We start from the raw sequence: 21,329 nt of genomic DNA on the forward strand, positions 1-21,329 counted from the left end.
ATAGTAGCACAGATGAGGGACTCAGTGGCATACCACAGAGTCATAGAACTTACTGAGCTAGTTCTACTTGCCTGCATTTGGCCCATATCCTTCTAAACCTTTCCTATCCATGTAATTGGGCAGGCATGGCAGTGTAACAGTTAGTGTAACGATATTGCAGCGCCAGCAACCTGGGTTCAATTCCAGCTGCTGTCTGTAAGGAGTTTGTACGTTCTCCCCGTGTTTGCACGTTCTCCCCGTGTTTGCGTGGGTTTCCTCCGGGTGCTCCGGTTTCCTCCCACATTCCAAAGACTTACTGGTTAGGAAGTTGTGGGCATGCTATGTTGGTGCCGGAAGTGTGGCGACATTTGCGGGCTGCCCCCAGAACACTCTACGCAAAAAATATGTATTTCACTGTGTTTTGGTGTACATGTGCCTAATAAAGATATTTTATCTTAATTGCTCAAATGCCTTTTAAATGTTGTAATTGTACGTGCCTTCATCACTTACTCGCCTCTTCCTCTGGCAGCTCGTTCCATATACTCACTGCCCTCTGTGTGGAAGAAGTCGCCCCTCGGGTCCATTTTTAAATCTTTCCCCTCTCACTTTAAACATATGCCCTCTAGGTTTGGGGGAAAAGACTTTAGCTATTCACCTTATCTATGCCCCTCACCTTATCTATGCCCCTCACCTTATCTGTGCATTTCCATGCTGTATATCTCTGACTCTAATAGAATAGAATGACAACACCCACCACTAGATAAAATGAACATGTTGATCAGCAAATTCAGGTTCTGTAACTTTTATGAACTTCAGCCTCCTATGCTCCAAGTAAAAATAGTCCTAGCCTCTCTAGCCTCTCATTATAACCCAAACCCTCCAGTTCAGGTAACATCCTCGTAAATCTTTTCTGCACCATCTCCAGTTTAATGACATCCTTCCTATATCAGTTGAAGCAAATGATCATCAGGAGGTAGAAGTAAATATGTTTGAAATTGAAGCTACAATGTTGGATGCAAAGTGCAGGGATTAATATGATACTTTAATTACAAACACTTAAGTCCAATCTTAGGCAATTGCCAGAGAGAAGAAATTCATAAATTCATTTACAGGCAATGTAGGAGTTGAGAGAAATGGTGAAGCAATGAAGTGCACATGGAAGCTGAGTCCTTATCTCCAGATAATGTTGCCATGAGATACTGTTGAGAGAAACAAGTAGGTCCCTTTCTGAAAACAACTTAGTGAAGGTGGTTATGAGTGGATATAATTAAAAAGGTTAAGCACGGGCAACCACACTGATCTCTACAACAGGTGAAGACATTGGAGATGGCTAAAGTGGCCAAATCAACTAGAAGCAACAAAAATGCTGAAGAGTAACATGGTAGGAGATAGGAACTGTAAATTGTTGCATTGTTTAGAGCAGTTTTGATGAGGTAGCAGGAATGCAGATCAGGCAATTATTTTTCAGACATGGAGTTACAAGAAACAAGGATTTGGAAGGCAATGTGTTCAAGAATTTTAGAAATGGAAGATAGGTTGACAGAAAGATTTGATATATTTTGTGGTGCTCTGTGTTATGAGAAATGTTGATGAGGGAAATGTACCAACAGAAGCGATATAGTAGAAAACAATATAGGATGAAAGGGATTAAGATATATATTAGAAAAACTACTTTTGCAGGAGATCTAAGAAAAGTACCATAATGTTTTCATGAATGGAAACGTCTAGAATACCTTTTCTTCAAGAGTAGGCAGCACAAGATACTGAGGAAAAAAGGCAGAAATTCCTTACAGTTGATTTCAACAGCAGCTTATCACAGGAAAGGATACAGATGACTATTATGACCAGGAAAGTTCAGAAACAAAATAAATAAATTTAATTAATTCTGTCCTATTGTCGCTGTTGAGCTGTTCGATGGGAGTGGTCATGAATAGTAGTGTTTAGAGGAAGAAATGTTGTCTTTCATTTGGAGACTGGCATTAAACTATGAAGAAAAGACTCCAACGGCTGTTACTGACTCTCAGTCATGCCTCATTTTAATTTTTTGTGAAGAGTGAAATATTGATAATTAGTTTGGCTGACCACCATGCATCACTGTGTTAGAATATAGAACATTACAGCACAGTACAGACCCTTCAGCCCATAATGTTGTGCTGACATTTTATCCTGCTCTAATATCCATCTAACCCTTCCCTCCCACATAGCCCTCCATTTCTCTATCATTCATGTGTCTATCTAAGAGTCTCTTAAAAGTCCCTAATGTGTCTGCCTCCACAACCTCTGCTGACTGTGCGTTCCACACACCCACCACTCAGTTTTTTTTTAAAAAAAACTTGCCTCTGACATCCTCCCTATACCTTCCTCCAATCACCTTAAAATTATGCCCCCTCGTGTTAGCCATTGTCACTCTGGGGGAAAAAGTCTCTGACTGTCCACTCGATCTATGCCTCTTATCATCTTGTGCACCTCTATCAAGTCACCTCTCATCCTCCTCCTCTCCAAAGAGAAAAGCTGTAGCTCACTCAACCTTTCTTCATAAGACATGCTCACCAATCCAGACAGCATCCTGGTAAATCTCCTCTGCACCCTCTCTAAAGCTTCCACATCCTCCCTATAATAAGGCAACGAGAACTGAACACAATACTCCAAGTGTGGTCTAACCAGAATTCTAATAGAGCTGCAACATCACCTCGTGGCTCTTGCTTAACTTCAACGTGGAAGGTGTTTGGGGGATGGCCAATCTAATATCAAGAAGCTGTTTAAAAACTACTATGTCCTAAAACCTGAGGAAAGTTGTAATAAACTATGGGCAATCTCTTCATTACTCGCATAGATCTATAGAAAAATGTTGAGTATGAAGGATAATCTCCAAAATGCAAATCTTCAGATGCTAAATAATGTGACAGTTCACTGATCTAACAGAGTGAATTGGCAGATTTGAGCTCTTATATTATCATCACAGTTTCACGAGAGTGATTGTTGAGATATTTTAATATGGAGGCAGATTTATGGAAATCTGTTCAAGGAGGTACAAATCCTCTTAGAATATGCACGCTATATTTCATAATCCTGCTCTGAATTTGTATTCATAAGGTAATTTTAAAAATTCAGCATGCTGTTTTGAATTAATCTCCAATAAAATAAAATCTGCTCAGTTTCACTGTCTGAGTTCAGTCATGAAGTTCTCTCTGCATAAGTATCTTGGGCATCAACTTGCATGAAAATTCTTTGTTATAAATGTATTTGGCTTTCCACAACTGTAATATATACAGAGAGTTCTGCTAGGTCCTCCATAGAACCATACAGCACAAAACAGGCCCTTCGGCCCACCGTGTCGTGCCGTCCATCAGACCACCCTCACACTACCTAACCCCTTCCTCCCGCATATCCCTCTATCTCACGTTCCTCCATATGCCTATCCAACAAGCTCTTGAACCTGTTCAATGTATCTGCCTCCACCACCACCCCAGGCAGTGCATTCCATGCACCAACCACTCTCTGGGTGAAAAACCTCCCTCTGACATCTCCCCTGAACCTCCCACCCATAACCTTAAAGCCATGACCTCTCGTCTTCAGCATTGGTGCCCTGCGAAGGAGGCGCTGACTGTCTACTCTATCTATTCCTCTCAATATTTTATATACCTCTATCATGTCTCCTCTCATCCTCCTCCTTTCCAGTGAATAAAGCCCTAGCACCTTAAGCCTCTCCTCATATTCAATACCCTCCAATCCAGGCAGCATCCTGGTAAATCTCCTCTGCACCCTCTCCAATGCCTCCACATCCTTCCTATAATGAGGCGACCAGAACTGAACACAGTACTCTAAATGTGGCCTAACTAGAGTTTTGTAAAGCTGCATCATAACCTCGCGGCTCTTAAACTCAATCCCGCGACTTATGAAAGCCAACATCCCATTGGCCTTCTTAACTGCTCTTTCCACCTGTGAGGCAACTTTCAACGAACTGTGAATATGAACCCCCAGATCCCTCTGCTCCTCCACACTGCCAAGTACCTTGCTGTTTACCCTGTACTCTGCCCTGGAGTTTGTCCTTCCAAAGTGTACCACCTCACACTTCTCCAGATTGAACTCCATCTGCCACTTGTCAGCCCAGCTCTGCATCCTATCAATATCCCTCTGTAAGCTCCGACAGCCCTCCACACTATCCACAACACCGCCTATCTTAGTGTCGTCCGCAAACTTACTAACCCAGCCCTCCACCCCCTCATCTAAGTCATCTATAAATATCACAAAAAGTAGAGGTCCCAGAACCGATCCCTGCGGGACACCACTAGTCACTGCCTTCCAATCCGAGGGCACTCCTTCCACCACAACCCTCTGCTTTCTACATGCAAGCCAATTCCTAATCCACACAGCCAAGCTTCCTTGGATCCCTTGGCCTCTGACCTTCTGAAGAAGCCTACCATGAGGAACCTTATCAAATGCCTTACTAAAATCCATGTAAACCACATCCACCACACTGCCCTCATCAATCTTCCTGGTCACCTCCTCAAAGAACTCTATCAGGCTTGTGAGGCAAGATCTTCCCTTCACAAAGCCATGCTAGCTGTCTCTAATCAGTCCTTTCTAACAGAATCCTTTCTAACAGCTTACCCACCACAGACGTGAGACTCACCGGTCTATAATTCCCTGGCCTATCCCTATTACCTTTTTTGAACAAGGGGACCACATTCGCAATCCTCCAATCCTCCGGCACCACCCCCGTAGACAACGAGGACTCAAAGATCCTTACCAGCGGTTCAGCAATCTCCTCCCTGGCCTCTCGAAGCAGCCTGGGGAAAATCCCGTCAGGCCCCGGAGATTTATCTGTCTTAATATTATTTAACAACTTCAACACATCCTCATATCAACAACCTCGAGAACATTACCCCTACCAGCACTCCCTTCCGCATCATCAAGACCCCTCTCCCTGGTGAATACCGAAGAGAAGTACTCATTGAGAACTTCTCCCACTTCTGCCACCTCCAGGCAAATTCTCCCACCTTTGTCCTTAATCGGACCTACCTTCACCCTAGCCATCCTCCTACCCTTCACGTACTTGAAGTACATCTATCATCACAACTTCACATCTTGAAAATGATAAGCATTCTGAAACAATGAATACAATTTTAAGTACATTTACTTTTTGTTATTAAACAGGTGCTTTTTTGCAACAAAAAGAGAGAATTTTATGCAGGCATGACGGTAAAACTTGGTGGTGCTGTCACAAACCTGTTTGAATATCTTTTTCTAAGCTTTTTTATGTATTAGTTCAGTTCATTATAATGAATTACTATAACATGAGTAATGGATTTATGGTCATCACTTTATGCTGCGATCTTTATTTACAGTGCTGCACCAGGACAGTTCTATTTCTGGATTGTTTAAAAACTTCAGACATGCACAGTCAAGCTACTGAAATTCTAATGAAAGTGTTTCAAAATTAACTTTCAGTGCCACCTGCTGTGCATTGCTGGTACAGGTTGATTCATTCAGAGTTGAATTTTTTTTACAGATAATACAATTTATTTGAAAACATTACTTTTATTATTGATATTAGACTTGTCATCCATTTCCCATAACTTTGAAATCTTTTCCTCACTGGAAAGATATCTTAAATCTAATTGTTGACAGTGCAAACAAGATTTGGTGGAATTATATTGTAGGCACGGCATTTCTCTAGTCCCCTTGCATAAGTACAGCTATGATTGTCCTCTCTACAGCGGAAAAAATAATTGGATGGGGCACAGATAGGTAATCGGTGTTCATAATTTCTAGAGTTTAAATAGTGAATGCTTTGAATGATAAAGGGCTGGATTTGTAATGAACAGATTCAGGTTGTGTTATGATTGTTAATTAATATTGTAAAAGCATTAATTTTTCTAACGCATTGTGCTTGTGAACAGGAAAAAAAATTGTTTTCAAAGAAAAATCTTCTCTCTCAAAAATTTCTGCATGCCACATATGTATCTGGCTTCTATTGCGATGTGGGGCAGTAGGAACACAAGATAAAGAGGGTTTGGTTTTTGAAGGTGCGTAGGTGGTGGTGAGTAGTTGGAAGGAAAAAATAGAGAATGGTACAGAAGTAGGCGAAAAATGCAGCAAAGGCCTAAGTTCTCCAAGAACATAGTCTGGACTTGACTGCTTTGACTGAAAGTTGGGTCTTGCATTGATTTACTGCTCATTCCCCACCCATAAGGTTTGTACAGTGCTCCATTCAGCCCCTTGACAACCTACCTCTCCCAACCACTGCTCTTGCTCTCTTTCTTTCTTTCTTTTCTGTTTCACTTCCTCTTTTTCTTCCCTCCACTCCCTCTCTCTGTCCTGTCTTAACACCAAGCTCTTCTGAGCCTCCCTCTCAAAGGCTAGGTAAGTTTCTTTGAACCATTGAAAATAATGGCATTATCATTTAGCAGTGCAGCTAAAACCACAATTAACACCTCAATCAGTTCTTTAATCAGTTCCTATCTTGAATATAATTATTTTACTCCTTTGAACACAGAATGCGCAGATAAAATGAATACAGTAGTAAACAGTTTTCTGGAAGGCATTTGACAAAGTGCTACATTGGAGAATGGTTGTGGATAAATAAAGGTATTTGTATGAAAAGAACAGTAGTCACCAGGATTGAGGCAATAACATTCAACAGCTCTTTTTGGATTGGCAAAATGTGGATTGAGGTGAACTGAACTGCTTTAGTGTATTTAGATGTAGGCGTGACAAGGTATAGTAAAGTTATTCTGCAGTTCCCAGGGAATAACATCTTGCTTATTAACACTGAATATATAAAAACATAACCAGGAAAATGATAGGGAGGTCTGAGAGCATGACAGACAGACTTGCAAACATATGAACTAGAAGCTGGAGGAGAACTGTGGCCTCTTCAGCCTGCTCCCCCATATAATAAATTCACAGCCGATCTGATAGTAATCTCACGTGTATTTCCATTTCATCTCCATAAGACTATAAGATATAGGAGCAGAATTAGGCCATTCGGCCCATCGAGTCTGCTCTGCCATTCAATCATGGCTGATTTTTTTTCCTCTCTCAAGCCCATTCTCCCACCTTCTCCCCGTAACCCTTAACCCCCTTACCAGTCAGGAACCTATCAATCTCTGCCTTAAATAGACCCAATGACTTGGCCTCCACAGCCCTCCATGGCAATGAATTCCACAGATTCACCACCCTCTGGCTGAAGAAATTCCTCCTCCTCTCAGTTCTAAAGTGGTGTCCTTTTATTCTGAGAACCTTGCTCTTGGAACCTAGACTCTATGGAACCTAGGAAATGGAAGCATCCAATCTCCACATCCACTCTATCTAGGCCCTTCAGTATTCCATAGGTTTCAATGAGATTCCCCCCTCATCCTTCTGAACTCCATCGAGTACAGGCCCAGAGCCATCAAATGCTGTTCATACATTAAGCCTTTCATTCCTGGGATCATTCTTGCGAACCTCCTCTGGACCCTCTCCAGGACCAGCACATCTTTCCTTAGATACAGGCCCCAAAATTACTCAATATTCCAAATACAGTCTGAATAATGCCTTATTAAGCCTCAACAGTACATCCTTGCTTTTATATTCTAGTCCTCTTGAAATGAAGGCTAACATTGCATTTGCCTTCCTTACTACCAACTCAACCTGCAAGTTAACCTTAAGGGAATCCTAAACTAGGATTTCCAAGTTTCTTTGCACTCTGATTTTGAGTTCTCTTCCCATTTAGAAGATAGTCTACACCTTTATTCTGCCTACCAAAGTACATAACTGTACACTTCCCTACGCTGTATTCCATCTACAACTTCTTTACCCATTCTCCCAACCAGTCCAAGTCCTTCTGCAGACTCCCTGCCTCTGCAACACTACCTGTTCCTCCACCTATCTTGCCACTTGCAAACTTGGCCACAATACCATCAGTTCCTTCATCATTAACATATAAAGTGAAAAGTTGTGGTCCCAACACTGACCTCTGTGGAACACTACTAGTCATCGGCAGCTGTCCTGAAAAGGTCCTCTTTATCCTCACTCTGCCTTCTGCTTGTCAGCCAATCTTCTATCTATGCTAGCACCCTGCCTCTAACACCATGGGCTCTTACCTTGTTTAGCTGCCTCGCGTGCAGCACCTTGTCAAAGGCCTTCTGAAAATCCAAGTTCAGAACATCCACTGACTCTCCTTTGTCTAACCTGCTTGTTACCTCCTCAAAGAATTCTTACAGATTTGTCAGGCAAGATCTCCCCTTAATGAAACCAAATTGACTTCATCCTACATTGTCATGTATTTCCAAGCACTCCAAAATTTCATCCTTTATAATGGACTCTTAAAATCTTATTAAGCAATGAGGTCAGGCTGACCAGCCTATAATTTCCTGTCTTTTGCCTCCATCCATTCTTTAAACAGGGATGTTATATTTGAGATTTTCCAGTTGCCTGGGACCCTCCCTGACTCCAGTGATTCTTGAAAGATCACTATTAATGCATCACAATCTCTGCAGCTACCTCTTTCAGAACTCTGGGATGTAATCCATCTGGTCCAGATGATTTATTCACCTTCAGGCCTCTCAGCTTCCCCAGCACCTTCTCCTTAGTAATGGCCACTACACTCACCTCTGCCCCCGACTCTCTTGAATTTCCAGCAAGTTACTAGTGTCTTCCACTGTGAAGACTATTGCAAAGTACCTATTCAGTTCCTCCACTAATTCTTTATTCCCCATTACTACTTCTCCAAAGTTGTTTTGCAGTGGTCCACTCGTGCTTCTCTCTTACCCTTTATATATCTTTTAAAAAAAGCTTTTGCAATCTTCTTTACATTATTGGCTAGTTTACACTTGTATTTCATCTTCTTCCCCCCCCCCCATTGCTTTTTTAGTTGTCCCCTAGTTTTAAAGGCTTCCCGATCCTCTAGCTTCCTACTAATCTTTTCCATATTGTATGCCTTCTCTTTTGCTTTTCTGCTGTCTTTGACTTCCCTTGTCAGCCATGGTTGCTTCGTCCTGCTCTTAGTATGCTTCTTCTTCCTTAGGATGAAATTCTGCTGTGCCTCACGAATTACTCCTGGAAACTCCTGCCATTGCTGCTCCACTGTTTCCCTGCCACAGTTCCCTTCCAATTAACTCTGGCCAGTTCCTCCCTCATGCCTCCATAGTTACCTTTACCTCAACTGTAATACCGTTGAATCTGATTTCAGCTTCTCCCTCTGAAACTTCAGGGTGAATTCTATCATATTATGATCACTGCCTCTTAAGGGTTTCTTCACCTTAAGCTCACCAATCAAGCCTGCCTCATTACACTACACCAAATCCAGAATTTTCTGTTTCCTAGTGGGCTGTACCACAAGCTGCTTTAAAAAGCCATCTCATAGACATTCCACAAATTTCTTTCCTTGGGGTCCACTACCAACCTGATTTTCCCAGTGTACCTGGATATTGAAGTCCTCCATGATCACTGTAATGTTGCCTTTTCTATCTCCTGGTGTATTTTATACCCCACATCCTGAATACTACTCGGAGGCCTGTACATCACTCCCATCAGGATCTTTTTACCTTTGCGGTCTCCTTGCTTATCAAGAGTCCATCTAACTCCACTTTAATAATAAATACTCTGCTTACCACTGCCCTTCAAGGAAGATAGTTCAAAAGAACTCTTTGAGGTGGGGAAAAAAAAATTGCTTCAGCTCTGTAATAAGTGAGTGACCTCTTTTTTTTTTTAAAAAGTGATCCCTAGCTCTAGATTCTCCCACAAAAGGAAACACGGTAGTGTAGTGGTTAGCATAATGCTTTACAGCGCCAGCGACCTGGGTTCAAATCCGGCCACTGTCTGTAAGGAGTTTGTACATTCTCCCCGTGTCTACGTGGGTTTCCTCTGGGTGCTCCCATTTCCTCCCACATTCCAAAGACGTACGGGTTAGGAAGTTGTGGACATGCTCTGTTGGCGCCTGAAGTGTGGCGACACTTGCGGGCTGCCCCCAGAACACTACGCAAAAATATGTATTTCACTGTGTGTTTCGATGTACATGTGACTAATAAAGATATCTTATCCTCTCCAAATCCACTCTGTCAAGACCCCTCTCATTTAAACAGCAGATAAGATTTCTTTATTAGTCACACGTACATCAAAATGCACAATGAAATGCATCTTTTGTGTAGAATGTTCTGGGGGCAGCCCACAAGTGTCGCCACGCTTCCGGCACCAACATAGCATGCCCACAACTTCCTAACCCGTACGTCTTTGGAAATTGGGAGGAAACTGGAGCACCCGGAGGAAACCCACACAGTCACGGGGAGAACGTACAAACTCCTTACAGACAGTGGCCGGAATTGAACACGGGTCACTGGCACTGTAATAGCGTTACACTAACTGCTACACTACCACGCCTGCCCTTGCACGAGAGGAAACTAAACACTTTCTACTTAATTCTATATTAAATCAGTATTTTTTGATTCAGAATTTACTAACAATTGAAGCAACCTTTCACTATTCATTCCTGTGTACCATGATTTTTTTAATTAAATTTTCTGTGTAGCTTTATTGTTCTGGGGAGGGATGGGGAATGTGTGTCGACCTTCTCAGCCTTTTCTCAAAATTATATGCAACTTCACTAGTTTCAATACCTTTCCCATATGAAGAGCATAAAAATTCATGCAATATTCAATTGGTATTTTATAAGTTGCTGCTATAGGATTTCTCCACTAGTTTTCTACATGCTGCTGCATCTTCTCTGCATGGTGAAAGATACCCAGATCCCTCTGCATCTTGGAGTTCTGCTATCTTACAGCAAGATCTGCAAAAGGTTACAGGTTATTAGGAAAACTAAAGGAATGTTATCATTTATTACCGGAGGAACTGAAATCAAAAGTAGGGACATTATGCTTTACTTCCATGAGACAATGGTGAGACTAATCTGGAGGACGGTGTACAGTATTGGTCATCTTAATTAAGGAAGAATGTTAAATATAAAGAAAATGTAACATAATTTTAAAATAATGTCCTTTCCATGTATTCTTTCTTCATTTTCAAACAAAGAAATGGGATTAGGGTAGACTGCAATACATTTCCAAGTTAGGTTTGAGGTTTGAAGGAGTATTCGCATGTGGTACTGCCCTTGTCCTTTGCCAGCTGCTGTTGAAGAAGCTCTGATGACTTGCTGTGGGGCATATTGTAGATGGTACACCCTGCAGCCACAGGATGTCAGTGTAGAGGAAGTGAATGTTCAAGGTGGTAGATGTGATTGTAGTTAAGCCATTTGACTAGGAACTGAATGATGTTGAATTTCTTGCATGCTGTTGGAGTTGCACATCTAGGAAAATGGAGAATAATTCAGCACACCTTTTGGACCTTGTAGTTGGTGGAAAGGTTTTGGGAAGTCACGTGAGTGACTGGCAATAGGAAACTCGGCTAAAAATTAGGTGCTGTTAAGTTGGTAATCCTTACTGAAATGGAACATAATTAATGGTCACATTGATGGCAGAAATTAGCAAAAAGCACAAATTATGTATTGTGCATAGCAACCTAAAGAAAGAGTAATGTTAAGGGGACTTTCTACAACAGGTTGAAACTCTCTAGTCTGGCACTCCTGTGGTCCAGCATGATTTGGTGCCATAAGTTTGCAGAGCAGGGCAATTGTATTAACAGCGCCAAGGCACCAAGTTGGTGTATATTTGCAACCGAGTGTTTTGGTTATACACTCTTTTTAGCTCTATATTTTAGCTCTACAGGAGGTCTTCCAAGAGACCGGGAGGTGGTGCTTTTGCTTTTAAGCATAAATACAAGTCATTAACCATCTTTGAAAAAGTAGAATTACTGAAGAAATTAGATAAAGGAACTTTGGCTAGTTCTGATTAGTGTTCATCAACAATTATGACTTAAATGTTTGCTCCTTTTGTTTCTTTTTTTTTGCTGAGGATGAAAGACAGAAAAGTTTAAAGTGTAGGAAAGCTTTGAAAAATGGAAAGTGCATAGAGTTATACAGTGCACTTATAAAGTGATTTAAGTTTAGACATAATGATAGTGTGAGCATTTTTGGTGAGATGCTCATGGTTCAGGCAAAAGTATTTCATCAAGAGCTGAACCTCAAGTATGACTTTGAATATTCACCAGGACGGCTGCTTAAGTTTAAAAGTAGGAATGGTATGTCATTACATAGTGTGTGTGGCAAAAAAAAGTGCTAACACTGAATCTGCCTGCAAAGGTTTTTGATGAATTTGCACAGTTAGTAGCAATGGAAAATTTCTCTAGAACAGGTGTATAACACTGATGAGAAAGCCCTGTATTGGTATTGCTTGTCACAAAAATCCCTTGCCCAGGACATTGAGGGGGCTCCATTTGGCAGAAAGGAGTCTGAGAAAGGGCTCATGATTCTTGACTACAACAATGTAGTTGGCACACACAAATGTAAATCCATGTTAATTTGTAAAAGCCCAAGGGCTTTTAAAGGGGTGAAATTTTTTTCTGTTATCTACCATGGTAATAAAAAAGGGTGAATAACAACTAAACTATATCTTGAATGGTTTGAAAATAATTTTGTACCAGAAGCTAGAATGCACTGCTAGTCTGTTGGCCTCAATCCAAAGTGTAAAATACTTTTGTTTTTAGGTAATTGTTAGGTTAAAGCAGAAATGTTAGTCAAAGATAATGTTACTGTGCTGTATCTACCTCCTAAAAGTATCTCTAATTCAGCACCATGACCAGGGCATATTGCATTCACTGAAATATAAATACAGATCGGAGTTCATGCGCCAGATTATCTTCAATTGAGGTCAGATATGTGATTCAACTCAGAAATTGCTGGTAGAAGTGTGCTGCTTCATCATCAGGTTCACTAGAACAACATCTGGTTCTCCTTTCAAATTCATTGACTGGAATGACATTCCGATGCTTTCACGGTACATAGTAACAAAACTTGTTGCAGAAAGATTAAGTCATTTCAGCTAAATGCACTCTTAACACTGTGATGTTTTAGTAACTGACCCTCAAACTCTAGTACTGAAAATTAATTACAATTAGTATGGAGTTTCATTTCTTGAGGTTATAATGTTTGAATTTAAAAGTATACTTTTTCTTTTAATTCACCCTGTTGAATATATGCAAGGCATGTCATGTTCTTTTTGTTTGATTGCTGGCTGGAGCAATAAAGGTAGAAACGTGAATCTATTAAATACTGAGATGTTTCTGCGAATGGATGAATTTTAGTCCTTTCCCATTCATTATGTGAATTAATGGTGAATGGAAGGATACAATTTTAATTTTGAAACAACAAATAATGTTTGGTTCCGACTATGAGCCAGAGCTTTTAGAATTTTTTTCTCATCACACCAGTGAGTGAGAGAAGTTCTGATAAATTCCTTTGGCATTTTGCAGCACCTGGTCACATATCCAGCACCTGGGGTTTTAGAGAAAATGCACAAATGAATACTGGTAACCAAATACTTCCTTTATTTTATAGGTGAATGGAGGTCTTCTTCGAATTTTTCCAGAAGGCAAATTACAGTTTGCTGATATTGAACCAAAGTTTGACAGGCTCCTATTTTTTTGGTCTGATCGACGTAACCCACATGAAGTACAGTCAGCTTTTGCCACAAGGTAAGTTCTGTGAAGTGCTTTTACCAGGAAAGAGAGCTGAAATTGTCTGGTCACCTTCATAACCCTCATTTACATTCGATTTCAGGAGTGCATGCAGTATGATGCATCCATCAGAATATAAAAGTTGGGACGTCATGTTGCAACTTTACAAAACATTGATTTGGCCTTATTTGGAGTATTGTGTGCAGCTTTGATCACCACACTATAGGAGATTCATCAGAATATTGCTTGGATTAGAGGACTTGAGCTATGGGGAGAGATTAGATGCGGTGGGCTTCTTTTCCCTGAAGCAAAGGCAACAAAGGGGTGACCTTTGAGAGGCATATAAAATTATAAAAGGCATAGATAGGGTATAGAGTCAGAATCTTCTCCAAGGTAAGGAGTTTGTACATTCTTCCCTTGACTGTGCGAATTTCCTCCGGGTGCTCCGGTTTCCTCCCACATTCCAAGAACGTACAGGTTAGTAGGTTAGCATGAGTGTAATTGGGTGGCACGGGCTCATTGGGCCGGTGGGACCTGTTACCGTGCTGTATAAATAAAGTTTTATGGTAGGAGTATCAAAAACAGGATGGCGTAAGTTTAAGGTGAGAGGAAGAAGTTTTGAAAGGGATTTGGGGGGAGAGGTTTTTTTACACAGAGACTAGTTGATACCTGGACCACATTGCCAAAGGTGGTGGTGGAATTGGACACAATAACTAGATTTAAGAGACATTTAGACAGCCACTTGAATAGGCAAGGTATTGAAGGATACAGACCTAATGTAGGAAAATGGGATTAGTGCAGATGAGTGAAAAGGTTGGCATGGATGTGGCAGGCCAAAGGGCCTGTTTCTGTGCTGATCCTGACTCTAAATTACTGTATAGTGCAAAATCATTCTGGTTAGACCAAACGTACTGACTATTCGGGCCATTTGGCTTTTATCAACTACCTGTGCATTTACAAAAAGTGAATGTCCTGATACAAATTCTGTCAATATTAGAGAGTTGATTAGGAAGGGAATTATATGTCGCTGCTTTCTGTTCAGAATATTTTCCCTTTTCCTCTACAGCAGTCTTTATGGGGTAAATAATGAACATAAAAATAGGTAACATCCTATTAGATCTTTATCTGATAGAGATCTATCTTTCCTGTTCGATTGCTACTGAGGCCTTGTTTCTTCAGTAACTCATTGGCTAGAACGTTGCAGCCAGTCAGCTCTGGATAAGATGCACTGTCTGAGATGTTGTTCAAGATTTAGATTTCTGGAACGCTCAGAATTAAAACTTTAACACAAAAGGTGCATGGTGAGTTGGAGTTATTATTTTTCTCATTTAGAGAAAATAGGAACATAAGGATGCATAAAAATACGGATTGTTAAATGTGTCATGTTTGTTACATGGAACATTTCATTCAAGTACATACTTAAAGAATATCTCTTCATTTATATTACTTTGGTATGGTACATACATTGATGCATTATGCAAGCTCACTTGATGGGCTTTGTAAGGCTGTATGCCTTTGAATACCCAGGATTTTCTGATATCCTATATGCTTAGTGTTATTAGTTTTTAATTCTTGTGCTGAACACCTTAGTGTACTTTTACAGGTGAGTTCTCACAACTTGTGAACAGAAATATTAAAAATGTGGCTGTTTTATTATGTGATAATATATCCAATTACAATCATAGTTCTGTTAGCAGGAGTACATACAACTATAAACTTGTACTGATTCAGACTAATAACTCCAAATTGTTTATTCAAATTGGGCTTGCTTATATTACCCTGCTTAACTTGGCATCTCTGTCATAACAGCAGATGTTTTGTGAATGCATTGAAGTCCTGACCCTCAGCGTTCAAGGTGGAATTATTTTTCCTACTACCCTCTGGTCCCGAGGACTATTGACTTCCTATTCACCTTGTCCAAATTCCCCACAATTCGATACACCTTGATTAAATTGTTCCTAAGCCACCTCTGTTCTAAAGAACTGCATTCCAACTTTTCCTCAAAACTGAAATTCTCCAGCTCTGGCACTTTCTGGTGTTAATGCATCCTTTTTGTAATCTGGTGACTAGAATTGTACACAGCACACCAGCTGAGATCTAACTAGTGTTTTAAACAGTTCAGCCATAATCACCTTACATTCTTTGCCTTGGTGAGTAAAGGAAAGTATCTGTGTGCCATCTTCACTACCAGATTTATCCACCTACCCTTGAGGGTCTGTGGACAAACACTTCAAGATTCCCACTGTTCAGCTGTACTTCTCAGTCTCCCACTATTTATTGTTTATTCCCTCACTTTATTTTCTGGCTTCAACCACATTGTCATTTTGTGTATTGTATGCAAACTACTTAATCACGATCCCCAAATTTAAGTCTAAAACATTGATATATAATGCAAGAAACCAGGGCTTGGTACTGAACTCTATGGAAGCTGAAAGCAGTCTCCCAGCCATGAAAGCACACGTATGCCTTTACTTATTGGTTCCTGTCACTTTGCCATTTTCCGGTCCAACCTGCTGTTTTTCCTTAGGCTTCTGCATTTCTGATCAGTCTATTATGTAAGACCCTGTCAGACAGTCTGCTGAAATCCACGTATTCTACATCATATGTACTGCTCTCATCAACTTTCCTTGCTCCTCCTCCAAACGTTTCAATCGTACTGATCAGACAGAGCCTTCCCCTGTTAAATCCACCCTGATTATCATTGATAAATGGCTGCATTTTCAAATGATGAAGATTTATACTTAGACTTTTACAAAAAAAAATTATGCTGAGGTCTGGTTGACAAGTCTGTAATTTGGTCTGTTCCCCCCCCCCTTTAGAAACAGCTGTGCCTTATCAGTAGCCTCCCAGCTTTCTAACACCTTATCTGTCCTCAGAGGGAACTGGAAAATAATGGTCAGAGCCTGCACTTTTACCTCCCTTTTTTTTAAGCAGACCATGATACATTTTAAATTGGACTGGTGATTTATCAACTAATGCCAGTGGAAGGGAAAATGCTGGAATTTATAATGAAGGATGTAATAATAGAATACCTTGAAAAGACTAATAGAATTGAGTCAACATGGATTTATGGAAAGAAAATCATGTTTAACAAATCTACTGGAGTTCTTTTGAGGAGGTTACAAGTAGAAAAGATAAGGAGGAGCCAGTGGATGTGGTGTATTTGGATTTTCAGAAGGCATTCATTAAGGTCCAGCACAAAGATTGATCAACAACGTTACAACACATGGAGTTGGAGGTACTATACTGATACAGATTGAAAATTAGTTATCAAAGAGAAAGCAGAAGAGTGAGAATAAATGGATCGTTTGCAGGTTGTGACTAATGTAGTGTTTCAGGGATCGGTTCTTGGGTCCCAGTTTTTCACAATCTATATTGATGATTTAGCTGTGGAGACCAAATGCCATATTTCCAAGTTTGCTAACAATACTAAACTAGGTGGGATTGTGAATACAGAGAAGGGAGTAAATAGCTTCATAGGGACAAGCTGAGTGAGTGGGTGAAAATATGGCAGGTGGAATACAGTGTGGGAAATGTGAGGTGGTGCACGAAACAGAAAAGTAGTGCATTTATTAAATGGTGAGACGTGGGTACAAAGGGACCTAGGTGTTCTTGTACACTGTACTTGTATACAAGTCTCTGAAAGCCGACATCAAGGTACAGCAAGTGATTAAGAAGGCAAGAGGTTTTGAAAACAGGATTAAGGAAGTTTTATTGCAATTGTTTAGGAACTTGGTGAGACTATACCTGGATTATTTTGTACAGTCGTGGTCTCCTTACCTAAGAACCAAGTTCATAGACTGGTTCCAGGGATGGAACATTTTGCTCTATGAAGAAAGAATATGTTCACTGGGACTGTATTCTCTGGAGTTTGGAGAAATGAAGGGAGATCTCACTGAAATGTGCAAAATCCTTAAAGGGCTTGACAGACTGGATGTAGGGAGGGTCTCCCAGCTTAATAAGATTCTAGGACCAGGGGTGGCTGGGTGGGGGGGAAGGGGGGCAGGGGGGCAGGGGTTGGGTAGTGGACAGTTTCAAAATGGGGGTAGGCCGTGGAGGACAGAAATGAAAAGTTTCTTCACTCACAGAATAGGATTTCTACCCTACGGGGCTGTGGGGGCTGTTGTGTTTATTCAACACATATATTGATACATTTGTCATCATTTAGAGTTATAGAAATACTGCTGGAAAATTGGTATTGGTTTATTATTGTCACTTGTACCGAAGTACAGTGGAAAAACTTGTCTTGCATACTGATCGTACAGGTCAATTCATTGCACAGTGCAGTTACATTGAGTTAGTACAGAGTGCATTGATGTAGTACAGGTGTCACAGCTACAGAGAAAGGTCCTGCATTGAGAGATCAGCCATGATGTAAATGGATGGCAAAGCAGGCTTGAGTGGCCAGATAGTCTACTCCTCCTATTTTTCATGTTCCAATGTCCTCCTCTTCTGTTGCTATCCTCGTGGTGCTCATGTAAGATATCTTTGGGTTTTCCTTGACCTTGGTCACCAGTGTGGTTTTGCCTTCCTAATTTCTTCTAATTTCACCCCTAGACTTTTTTTTTTACAGCTCCTCCAGTTTTCCCTTTTTTTGCATTATCTGTCCTATCTTCTAGGGTTAGATTTGGAAATCTTGCCCTCTTTATCAGTGATAATGTGCTTGTTCTAGATCCTCACTATTTCCTGTCAGAATGTATTCTAATAATCTGAAACTAATTTTGCCTTCAAATTGCTGTTTCCAGTCCACTTTTCTGAAATCATAACTCAGCCTCATAAAACTGGCCTATCCATAATGGAAAGTTTTTTCTCCACATTTATCCTTGTTCTCTTCCATCATTTATACAAAGGAAATACAAGGGAAAAACTGAGGAAATGAAATTAATTGGTTATTTGTACAGGCATGATAAACTCAAAGTCCTGCTCCAGTAATGCATCATTCTATTGAGAAAGTTAAACATGAATATGTAAGGACACATGCAAACAGCACTGCTTATGGACCAGGTGCAGCAGGAGTGTTTCTCCTGCATCTCCTTATTCAGGTGCCCACTTGCCCCATCCCCAAAATCACCACCTTTAATCTGACCTTTCTCCTACACAAACCCATCCTTTCAGTATCCAGGTTGTTGCTTAATTGGTGGGATAAAGTGGGGATCATAGAACAATTACAGCACAATTCAGGCCCTTTGGCCCACAAAGCTGTGCCAAACATGTCCCTACCCTAGAAATTACTAGGCTTATCCATAGCCCTCTATTTTACTCAGCTCCATATACCAACCTAACAGTCTCTTGAAAGACCCTATCGTATCAGCCTCCACCACCGTTTCCGGCAGCCCATTCCACGCACTCACCACTCTCTGAGTAAAAAAAACTTACCCCTGACATCTCCTCTATATCTGCTCCTAAACCTATGTCCTCTTGTGGCCACCAATTCAGCCCTGGGGAAAACCCTCTGACTATCTACCCGATCAATACCGCTTATCATCTTGTACACCTCTGTCAGGTCCCCCCCCTCCCCCCCATCCTCCATCTCTCCAAGGAGAAAAGGCCAAGTTCCCTCAACCTGCTTTCATAAGGCATGCTCCGCATCCCAGGCAGCATCCTTGTAAATCTCCTCTGCACCCTCTCTATGGCTTCCACATCTTTCCTGTAGTGAGAACTGAGCACAGTACTCCAAGTGGGGTCTGACCAGGGACCTATATAGCTGCAACAATACCTCCCGGCTCCTAAATTCAATTCCCCGATTGATGAAGGACAATACACCATATGCCGCCTTAACCACAGAGTCAACCTGCGCCGCCACTTTGAGCGTCAATGTAGTACAGGTAAAAACTCAAGTACATCACTGAGTTCTTCCTATTACAATGTTTATAAATGATGTTGAGCTAGAAGAGAAACAGTACTTAAATCTGACATTTTGATAATCTGGAATAGACAAAGCAAAATCATGGATAGGTTGGAAGGGTAAACTAATTAATGACAAATGACATTTAATGGGGAGAAGTGCAAAATTATGGAACTTGATAAAAGAAAGAAACATTGATGATGGATATTAATTGATTCTGTGCTACAGGATGCATTATTGCAGAGAAAACTTGATGTCACACCAGTACATTATGGAGATAGACCCCAGGATTAGTGGACCCACATTGTGGTCTACATAACTTAGAGGAAAGCTAATTGTATTACTAAGCAGAGGGGTACAGTGCAAATCTTGGGAGGTATTCATAAGTCATTTCAATACACTGGCATGGCATCTTCTGGGTTACTGTACAATTCTGGTATGCAATAAGAAAATTTGGGTAAAGAATGCTGTGCAGAAATGACCAAGTAAGGCATCAGATGTAAGGAGAGTTTGAAAAGCCTGGATTTGTTTACTTCGGAGAAGCACAACTCGTAAAGGAATATTGAAGATTATTAAGGGATTTAAGGAATTTAATGAATTGAACTCCGATAATATTTCTACAATTTTCCAATAGTGTCTTCTGGTAGCACTAATCAAGTGGGTAATTGCATTTGTGATTTAATACTGAGTGAGTGGCCATGGGATCTCAATTCTCATATTTGCTTCTATTAAAATAAAAAGCAGGGTATGTGGTTTTCTTGCTGATGTGGGTGCTTTCCTTGGTTGCTGAATGATGGTAGATGTTAAACAAAAATACAAGAATGAGATGCATGTATTTTTACAGTATTTTCCAAGGTTGGTGCATGTTGTTATAACTGTTATCACTGTAAGCACATGTGGCATGTCAGCAATTCCTGCTAGATAATGCTACTCTCAAACAAGGAATGAGGAGACAAATATTGAAGAAAGGAATTTCGAAATAAGTGAAATTTCCCTTTTGGTTGGAGAATCCATGGACTGAATCATTCTGTGTGGAAACAAATCTCTTTTTCAGTATCCACAAAAATGTTTGATTGGTTACTCATTCTGGATTATGTCTAAACTCATAGTTTTGAGATGCACAGGGATATCTTTCATCATGATAAAAGATATTATGAGCCATGTTGAATACTGTCTTCATTTTGAAATTGGGCCTTTTTTTGTAAATCTAAGTGGGCTTCCTTGTTGTCCCCTGACATGCCCACAATTCAAAATTATTTTGTTTTTAATAAACAAAAATGTACATTCTATTGTACATTCCACTAAGTGCTCAAATTATCAATAGCAATACATGTGCAATCAGGAAACTCATTTAAATTTTCTCTTTTGTTAGTCATGTTGCTGAACCATTATATCTCAAGTGATTTTGTTGAAATAATAAATGACTAATTTTTTTTTAAATTGGATTTGTAAAGAAATTTCCTGATTCCAGATCAATTTAAATATTTCTGAAGTATGATCATTGTTGTAAAATTGAAGACAACTGACAATCTGCATATAAGCTAGCACTAATTGAGTTGAATTTTTCTTCTGATCAGACACAAACTCAGAGAAGGTGTAAAGATTGTGAAAGTATGACCAAAATTACTAAAGTAAAATTGATGAATAAGAAAAGCATGCCTGATATATGAATTTCAATGTTGTAGATTTTGTGGTTTCAATGATGGCAGAAATAACAGCATTTCCCAGCATTAACTAATGAAATGGACAGCAACTACAAGATTTTTGTGCAAGCAGACTTTAACACACAAGTATTGATGTTGATGTGAGTGATTTAGCACTCCTCAATAGGCTGTGCTGATTACAGCCATCTCTAACAGAATCTAGAAAAAAGCATTTGAATTGATGTGATCTTAATTAACTTAAAACTTGAACTTTGTTGCTTTAGATCTGTGAATTTTAAAAGGATTCTAAGCCA

At 40.2% G+C, this 21,329-nt stretch overlaps 1 protein-coding gene across 4 annotated transcripts in view; it reads left to right on the plus strand.

The window, feature by feature from the left end:
* The window catches only part of egln1a (egl-9 family hypoxia-inducible factor 1a), a 75,954-nt gene that overhangs the window by 48,162 nt on the left and 6,463 nt on the right, over positions 1–21,329 (plus strand). For all 4 annotated transcript variants that reach the window (XR_007956957.1, XR_007956958.1, XM_052024069.1 and 1 more), the window contains exon 3: positions 13,409–13,545. Coding sequence is in view for 2 of the 4 variants with exons in the window: in XM_052024069.1 (XP_051880029.1) it covers positions 13,409–13,545 (137 nt within the window). In the remaining 2 variants the exon portion in view is untranslated. The remainder of the gene's footprint in view (positions 1–13,408; positions 13,546–21,329) is intronic.

This window comes from Pristis pectinata, chromosome 10, assembly GCF_009764475.1.
Source record: "Pristis pectinata isolate sPriPec2 chromosome 10, sPriPec2.1.pri, whole genome shotgun sequence".
Taxonomy (NCBI): Eukaryota; Metazoa; Chordata; class Chondrichthyes; order Rhinopristiformes; family Pristidae; genus Pristis; species Pristis pectinata.